This window comes from Cibotium barometz, chromosome 25 (genome assembly GCF_041138505.1).
Source record: "Cibotium barometz isolate CiBa-2024 chromosome 25, ASM4113850v1, whole genome shotgun sequence".
Classification (NCBI taxonomy): domain Eukaryota; kingdom Viridiplantae; phylum Streptophyta; class Polypodiopsida; order Cyatheales; family Cibotiaceae; genus Cibotium; species Cibotium barometz.
Window position 1 is genome coordinate 5,030,087 of NC_141070.1, and position 8,837 is coordinate 5,038,923.

General features: G+C 42.0%; 1 protein-coding gene across 2 annotated transcripts; it reads right to left on the reverse strand.

The window, feature by feature from the left end:
• Positions 1–1,616: 1,616 nt before the first annotated feature.
• LOC147624170 (putative sodium/metabolite cotransporter BASS5, chloroplastic) lies at positions 1,617–5,802 on the reverse strand. Of its 2 annotated transcripts, none has more exons than XM_086819104.1 (8): positions 5,630–5,802; positions 4,930–5,013; positions 3,671–3,806; positions 3,389–3,582; positions 3,038–3,290; positions 2,698–2,951; positions 2,311–2,393; positions 1,617–2,189 (listed from the first exon to the last, which is right to left on the reverse strand). In XM_086819104.1, exons 1-8 carry the CDS (start codon positions 5,664–5,666, stop codon positions 2,109–2,111), a joined length of 1,122 nt encoding a protein of 373 aa, XP_086675230.1. In that variant the 5' UTR covers positions 5,667–5,802; the 3' UTR covers positions 1,617–2,108. The 2 variants fall into 2 exon arrangements, with proteins under 2 accessions (XP_086675230.1, XP_086675229.1); XM_086819103.1 differs by having other exon boundaries at positions 5,314–5,762.
• Between the last annotated feature and the right edge of the window lie 3,035 nt (positions 5,803–8,837).

Genomic DNA, 8,837 nt, shown 5'->3' on the forward strand with positions numbered 1-8,837 from the left:
TTTTAGGCTTGCCCCTTGTTGGAACACTCTTTTGATTTTTGTAGGTTTGCAACCAGTTATCAAACAAAAAAAGTAAATCGTGTTGTTAAAAAGAAGTTCTACTATGCAAATTCCTTAGTAGGCTAGGATGTGCACATTGAGCCATGAAAATTCAGCCTAGTGGTAAGGTGTTGAAGTCCCATGCAAGAGATGATGAGTTTAAAACCTACTAGCTGTTGTTGAGACGATAGCATGAAGCACACATGCACACGAGCACAAAGAACCCCAAAAAAAATAAAAGGATGTGCACATCGAGGTGACCACACACCGAATGAGAATGGAACTTTTGTGCTTCTTCAATGGAGTTATTATCAAAATACAAGCATTGATGGATTATTTGATAAACCATTAAATATGTCCATGGTTTTACATACAGGTACAAGCACATTACAAGGGAAAGAAATCGTTAGTACGTGAGGAGGTTAACATGCGTAGTAATTGAGCCAAAAATAAAATAAAATTCTCAAAGTCAACTTGCATGGAAAGCATTTATACTCAAATTTTCATTTTAAAAATGCAAGCAAGTTATTTTTATACAATTTGTTACGATTTTTTTTAAAAAATTAACACAGATGGCTTCAAAATATTGTAATATCTTGCTTTTGAGGATAAGTTTTTTCCTTAATGATGTCTTCAAGTTACGTAAATAGTTTGAGGATCACTAAGAATTCCATAATTAGACATACATTTGGTTTGAAACTTCAAATTAACACATCATTATCATTTGTAGTCCCTTAAAACGTCACCACCTGATTCTGAAGTAGCTTTTCCTAGTTTAACTTAACAGAAACCTTGAACCAACTGTAGATTGACTGGCTACAAATAGTTTGATTTAATTTTTGCATTGGGAACATGCAATGAATGCCTCAACCATGTGTTATGAACGTTGGCCTATGTGACTGACCTTTCCCAGTTTTCCTTGCCTCAACTAGGAACATGCTGCTAATCTCAACCTTCACTTCATCAAAACCTAGTAGCTTAGCTAATGAAGGTTCTTATTTGTGCTCTATGCCAATATGCATGAAAAGAAGAGAGTTTTTCTCTAATCAAATTGTAGTAACGTTAGTTTGTCAGATTTGGCAAGCATCATACCAATTTAGGGCATAGATCATGCAAATTCATGAATCTGCTTCATTATCACTTTCCGAAAGGCTTTGCTTCAAGTAGGATTGTTGCGAAGGCACTAAAGGCAAATATCATCAATGTCAATGTGCTTGATTTTTTTGTTTTTTGAGCAAAGGTCAGAGACGAGCAGACTCGTCCTAAGACTCGAACAAAAACGCTTGTCATAAGCTTCGTCGTCCCCAGCCACAAAGACAGATTCGCTCAGTGTACTGTATGGCGCTGCAGAATCACATGAACAAGATTGTGACCCATCTATAAAGAACAGGTTGCATGTAAAATCTCACAGGTGAGGTGGCCATTATACATATTGATCTTCAATAGAAGCCTCTACACTCTCGAATAATTGTGACCCTTTATGACTGTGTGTATGGCTTTTGGCCATAAGTTTCGCTCTTCTAGGAAATTTGAAAACTGCTACTTAATGCTAGCTTTTAAAGTGTATGAATCATGCAAGAGAAATGTCAAGTTTTATTTCTTCAGAAAAAGCATATACTCATAACCTTTGGGGTTTCAGAATACAAAGCATCCCGAGGGATCCAAAATACTAAAAAAGGCTGGCCTTCCATAAGAAGTGGTTAATAAAAATTGGTTAAGTAGCTGTGAGAGAAAAGGAACCCAAATCTTAAGAATCGGAAAGTAAGCTATCAACATTACCAGGACAATCGTTGACTACCCCTAAGCATATTACCCTTGACAAAAAAATCGTGAGTTCTTCCTTGGGATGTCCCTTGAAAACACTCCCCTGATTTTTCTGGCTTTGCAACCAATCTTCTTTTTATTTTTTTAAGAGAATAAATCATGCTGTTACACAGGAATTCTGACATAGAAATCTTATGATGGTGTCTCACCGAACATTTACACAAAAATGTACCCAATATGACCACCCGTGAAATGTACCCAAAAAAAGTATTCAGGATTCCCAAAGAAAAAGAAAAAGAAAAATCTTATGCGCCTCGTAGTTCCTTTTCTTTCTTTGCGTTCCAATACATGACTAGGCCAAATCCCATTAGGGACATGAGGACAGTCTGCAACAAGAGCACAGGAAACAAAAAGGGGAAAATATATATATATATCACTTGTGTGTCAAGTCCATCCAACCTTTGATGGGAGCAAATATTTGTAGATCAAGTGCCAGGTGCAACTTACCGACATGGCCGATGGAAGCCCAACAAGGGGGTCCGAGAAGTACTTGTTTGCTAATGCCAGGCCAAGAAGGCTGCTCTGCATGCCTGTAAACAAGCACCAAACAAGCCAGAGGAGTAAGCTCTCCAAAACAAACAACTCAGCAAAATCACGACGCACATGTGGTGCACATGTAAGTTGCACAAGTTCATGTCATATGCATCCAATCGATGCCATGACACATGCCATCCAACAGTTGAATATACGAATGCAAGTTCAGGTTATTTCACAAACTAAACAAAAACTCTGTGTTTTTAGAAAACTGAATTGGATTCTTCAAAAATAGACCATTGCTGATTTACCTAGACCTTGCTATCCATCTGCTCTCTTACTACAAAAGTAAAGTTTAACCTGTTTCAAACGATATTGTTCTCTGCAATCCTTTCCTGTCGGACTCCTTGGAGAAAATAAGTCCAGAGAATTTGTGTCCGACCACAAAAGCAGCTGCATGGAATCCTATGATAGGCAGCAGAAGCTCGAGACCCAATGGAGACTCAACAGCATTGATGTTCGTGGCCAAGGGAGACCCCATGCACAAGCCTGTAACCATCACGGAGAGAATAGGAAGAAAGGGCTTGATGATCCTTGTAATTGGTGGAGCAAACCTGTAAATAAAATATATCAATGAGAAACATTTGGGCTTTTTTTTCAAATAAAGTTTTTTTTGCTTTTCAAGAGTGGAGTCTCGTACTGTTTGAGTGCAAGACCTGCAGCAACAGGTGCAACAACGATCTGTGTGATGTCAAACATCATTGCCCGGACATCCACAGGCAATCGTTGGCCTAAAAACATGTGTGTTAGGGCTGGTGTGACAAACACTGCGGTTGCTGTAGAGAGGGCCGTCATCACTATGCTCAAAGGCGCCATTGATGGCTCAACCAAGAATGTTGCATAGTTAGATAACTGTGCCCCACTTACACAAGAAACTAAAACTATTCCCGACCCTGTGTAAAACATCAAAACACAAACAAAATCTTTTCATCAGAAACATGGAGATAAAATCAAGTTAGATGAATACTGCCGCATGTGATCATGGGCATACCAATGGCCTCGGGTAGATGAAGATAGGAGACTGCGACAGAGGCAAATAGTACACCAAGAAGAGGTTTGACAACAAATTGCCCAATGTATCCCACTGCTATTACCAAAGGGCGTTTGAAGGCACTGACAAAGTCTGCGTAGTTCAAATTGATGCCTACGGCAAACATCAAGAATCCTAAAGCTGGTGCATAGTACCTGTAAGCACAATGTTTTGAGTTGGATTAGCTTGGGAGCCTTTCATGATGGTATAAGTAGGATTTTGAGCTACACATAAATGACATACCTGTTTGTGAACCATGAAAAGGATGGTGGATAACCAAGGGCAAGTAATGTGCTTCCTAATACAACATAAGGTATCAGCTTGTTTGCATTCTGAAGAGCATTTAGAAGGTTACCGGAAGCTGTCACAGGAGAGAGAGCTGTGCCAAAAAAGGGTACAATGTCATCACAATCGAACTACACAATAACACAACTTTTGAAAAACAGCCAACGATTAAGGCCTCAAACAAGTTCAAGCACACACATCCATGGGGACAGCAACAGTCATTGACAAGCTCCAATAGGTTCTTGAAGGAGCAAGAACAGTACGAAGACCTAGATAAAGATAGAGCATCTTTGAAGATAACCCACCGTGCTGTTCAAAGATAAGTAGGAAAGAACGTCACGTGCATCTGTCCTCAAGTGCATACACCAAGTCTAACATGAAGACATGTACAAGGTAGAACAAGGCAATTAGGGTTAGCAGAGCATTGCAATTTTGTGAAAGTGGATCTCAGCGACTGAGGGCCGGCAGGGTATCTCTTACAAACATGACCTACTTCTTGGCCATACCAATGACTGTGAGTGAATCTCAAGGAAAGGACTATTGCAGTTTTCGTTTAATAAAAAAGGGAAGGAGAGTGTAAAACGTGAATCTGTCCTCAACAAGTGCATACACCAAGTCTAACACGAGGACATGTACAAGGTAGAACAAGGCCTTCCTTTTAGGGTTAGCAGAGCATTGTCACTTGTCGGGCAGCAGGGTGTTTGAAGATAGACAAAAGGGACTGACAAGTAAAGGTGTCAAATCTGCAGCTGCCTTGCACCAACATCTGAAGCTCCACGTCTTGGATTCCCCTTCCCGACCTCAAAGAAAGATGATTCAGATCAAGTCCACAAAGACCCACCTCTGCCAAACCCTGTGCAGAGCTCTTGAAGTGGTCTAGAGTGAGGCTCTTCAATGTCTTGTCACACCTACCCTATAGTTGAGGTTACACATCCTGATGCAATTTTGTGAAAGTGGGCACGCTGGGTATCCCTTACAAACATGACCTACGTCTTGGCCGTACTAAAGACGTCTTAGGTAGTATTTAATGGGTAGCTTCTCCTTTACCTCTGATTGACTTTGAGTGAATCTCAAGGAAAGGACCATTGCACTTTTCGTTTAATTAAAAAAAAGAGGGAAGGAGAGTGTAAAACATTGCAGCTCTTCTCTCTCAATTTTATTTTGTTTTTTAAAAACGAAAATTTTAGAAACATTGCAACTCATTTCAACCGAAGTACCTGGTGATGTTGCTTTGTGAAGCTGGCCATCTTCACCAGCGGTTCCAGAGGCTCGGATTGAAGGATTCTTCCAATTGCCAGTGTCTGCAAAACCAAAAAACGTGTCAAGATGCTCACAAAGGGTTTTGCACATAAATCAGGATTTTCAATCAGCATTTCTTCCTTCGCATGAGTCACTAGGCCAAGCAGCATGCTTTTCTTTTCTTTTTTCCCGGGTAGAGATCCTGCTAATCCGTCAACCATCTTGCCAAGCTCAACCCACTGAGCGCTAGGCCGTGGATAGGCCAAGCACGTTTTGCAGGTTCCCCACAGGAACTACCAACACGGTTTTTACATCGGCAGCTGCACATGTAATGAAAACAAAGGTGGGAAAAAGAAACATACTAGTACAATGGTGGCGGCTTGTAGAGGGTAGAGCACCAACAAGAACCCTAAATATATGCTTGTTGTTGCTTCTGCTGCCAAGGTGGACATGGGGACACTGCTGAAGCGAAAGCAGGGGGAAATTCGAGACAGCACTCTGAATGACGAGGGTCTTCATGGTGAGGGTGAGATAACACTAGAAGTTTTGTCTGAAGCCCTCCGACTTTTCTTTGTTTGTTGTTTGTTTGTGCTTGTGCTGTGTATGCGCGTGTGTGTGTGAAAGAGAGAGAGAGAGAGAGAGAGATGAAGAAGGAGAAGACGACGACGAAGAATAAACCTCCCCAGTGAGCTTTTTTGAAGTCGCTGCTGCCCATTTCGCCCGCAGAAATAGAATGCGCATGGATCGAGAGTCCATGGTAAGGGCGGAGACCTAATACCGGCAACTGTCCACTGCAGCAGTTTTCTTATTCGTCTCTGGAGCCCTCCAGTGGACGTACCTGGTTTCCTTTGATGCCGTGGGGGTTTCCAAGCGCACTAAAACTTCGAAATTCAGTAGACTGAGACTCGAAAGTCCTGTAATAAAATGATTCTAAGTTCTAGAATCTTGACAATATGCACATTTCTAATTTTCTTGGCATGTGCTGAAAAAATAAGTCTATGCGTGGTAAAGCCTGCCTTTTTTGGTGGAGTTTGGAAAGAAAGAAAAGTATATTCGGGCCTATGAGACCAAAGTGTTACAATAATGCCCATGGCATATCGCATCATGGAACTTAAAATACACAAAATCTCATCATGGAATGCCACTCTCCAAAATATCAAGCATGCTCCCTCACCTACATCACATGGAAAGGTAGCTCAATGGCAATGAAGCACGTCCTGGATCTGGAGCTGATGAGCTACCTTTCCAAGGTAACTCCTCTCGAGCAAGGTGGATCGTGGCCTACGTCAAGGAGGCCAGGGGCCCTAATCCAAGGTAACACATCTCGAGCAAGGTGGATCTACAAACAGCCCAAGATAGGTCCACGGGATCCATTGTATGGGTGTCCAAAAGCTAGTGATAGTTGGCTGGCAAGAGAGGAGTCAGGATGGCTGGGGCCAAAGCTCTCTCAAGAAAGTGTCTTGTGCCTACAAAGCTTGAGCAGGAAGTGTCCTAGGCAACGATGGTTTAAGAAGTCAACGATCCTGGAAAGTGGGCCAAACCTCCCACAGATCTCATAGTATACTGGGGATAGCGAGTAATGCTCCCCTATCTCAACCTCTGTGTGGCATAACCGGCAGAACCTCTCCTCCCTAGGTCTCCATATGAGCTCCTCGGGTCTCTGTATGAGCTCCCCTTCTCTAAAGCCAAGTTGAGCTCTCCCTGTCTCCACTTTGAGGCAGTGAAATAAAACCTGTATCTGGCCAATTGTGATCTGCATGGCATGGGACATGTGAACACTCAACTAGCCCAACTTTATTAAGGATGAACCCATCCTTAGTGAGCATGAGGAAGTAATCTCTATAGAAGTGCATCTTTGGTGAGAGCTCCGCAGGTGTGATCCATGTGTAGTGGGTGTAGAGACTGAGTAGATCTAAACAGATAACCCACTGAAGGGATGGCAGGCAGTCCAAGCGGAGCCCATATACTAAGAACCAAGTGGAAACTCAGGCATACCATACTCCATGGTAAGCCTCGAGTGCTATAGCTGTCTCGAGGGCTCGAGGGCTCGCCTCCGGTACCATTTGACAAATGCAATGGAGGTATGTGTTGGAATAGTCGGAGTCTCAGTGGTGTGAAAGGTTATTTAAGTCTTTTGGTGTAAACACATTAAGTGTGAACCACCTCTTATTAAGGGACAAAAGATAGGGCCCTAGTGCCTATAAAAGCATTGATGCATATAATTCATTCATCATTGTGTTGTGCAATCACTCTCTCTCCATTGTGCTCTCTCTCTCTCTCTCTCTCTTTGAAGCACTATATAATCTCAACATGGTTTCACAGCCACCTTATCCACCTCTCTCTCCATTGTGCTCTCTCTCTCTCTCTCTCTCTCTCTCTCTCTCTCTCTCTCTCTCTCTCTCTCTCTCTCTCTCTCTCTCTCTCTTTGAAGCACTATATAATCTCAACATGGTTTCACAGCCACCTTATCCACCTCTCACCCGTGTTTTTCCATCCCACCATGCTCATGCCTAACTAACCCTTTTCTCCACGCCATCATGCTATCTACTTCTTTGTGTCTTTTTCCATGTACTTGTTCATGACATAACACTGATTGTAGTTCTATCTAGCCCTTCTCTTCATCAAATTCTTGCATTTTTAGGGTTTTTGTATTTTTTGGGTTTCCTTATAACCCCTTTTTCAGCCTAAAGTCAATGTTTTCTTTTTTCATCACACTGTTGCTGCCATTTAGGCATTTCCCTAGCAAAAGAATCATGAGTCACCTCACTAACCTACGTGTCGCTAGCCAACTATGTTTTGCGTAGCCATGGGCAGCATCGATGTGTTGCCTCGATAGCAGCCGCCTTTTCATCCTCACCTAGCAGATTTGCCATCGTAAGGTGGTTCTCTGCTATATATGGTGGCTCGATTATAGAAGAGAATATATTCTCTCTACATTAACTCTTATGTTTGACTCATTGGCCACCATGAGTATGTTTGATGTGATAGAAAATTTGCTACTCAATCATGACATTTAGAAAGGCCAAGAAAGTTGCTCATTGTTGAGACAACCATATGTGTGAATGCCCCTAAGACCCATGTGCCTAGGCCTATCTCCCATGTGCATCCTAAAATCCCCCATGTGCCTAGGCCTATCTCCCATTTAGAAAGGCCAAGAAAGTTGCTCATTGTTGAGACAACCATATGTGTGAATGCCCCTAAGACCCATGTGCCTAGGCCTATCTCCCATGTGCATGTGCATCCTAAAATCCCCTTTGTTACATTTACATGGGCTACATCCTATGCTTCCTTCATGGAGCTACATCCTATTGCCTTAATTGACCTCTAAAACCATGCATGACCTCAAGTCACATTTTCATGGAGCTACATCCTATGCTTCCTTCATGGAGCTACATCCTATTGCCTTAATTGACCTCTAAAACCATGCATGGACCTCAAGTCACATTTTCATGGAAATGTCGACGCAAGAAGACGACATCTTATCATCATCGACATATTGCCATGGGGAGTTGCTAAAACTTCCAAAATCTATTTTTCCAATTTTATTTATAGGGTTCCATGCCAGGGTTGTCCACCCAAAATCTAATTATTTTTTGTCTTTTGGATATGTTGTAAAGCCTTAATGCTATAAAAAGCAAAGATGCATTCTTAATGATATAAAAGGCAAAGATGTATTTCTTAATGTTATAAAAAGCAAAGATGTATTCTTATTAATTAGGAGTTGGGTAAGCAATAACCTCAACTTCAATCATAATCTGATTGAGGGAATAGCATGGCACGAGAGGTGTGCATGGCTAGGTCGCCTCTTTGTAGTGATGTGATGGAGTTAGAGGTTGGTTGCTTATTTTGTGTTCGGGTCTCACCATCTTCGCTCTCCAGGGGGGGC

What these genes read in the sequence shown, in the direction of transcription:
- LOC147624170 (XM_086819103.1), bottom strand. Translation starts at nt 5,470, where the DNA reads ATGAAGACCCTCGTCATTCAGAGTGCTGTCTCGAATTTCCCCCTGCTT. An exon ending in AACAATATCGTTTGAAACAG is followed by an intron (nt 2,394 to 2,697) that starts GTTAAACTTTAC and finishes GCTTGTTTACAG; the next exon opens with GCATGCAGAGCAGCCTTCTT. An exon ending in GGCTTCCATCGGCCATGTCG is followed by an intron (nt 2,190 to 2,310) that starts GTAAGTTGCACC and finishes CTCTTGTTGCAG; the next exon opens with ACTGTCCTCATGTCCCTAAT.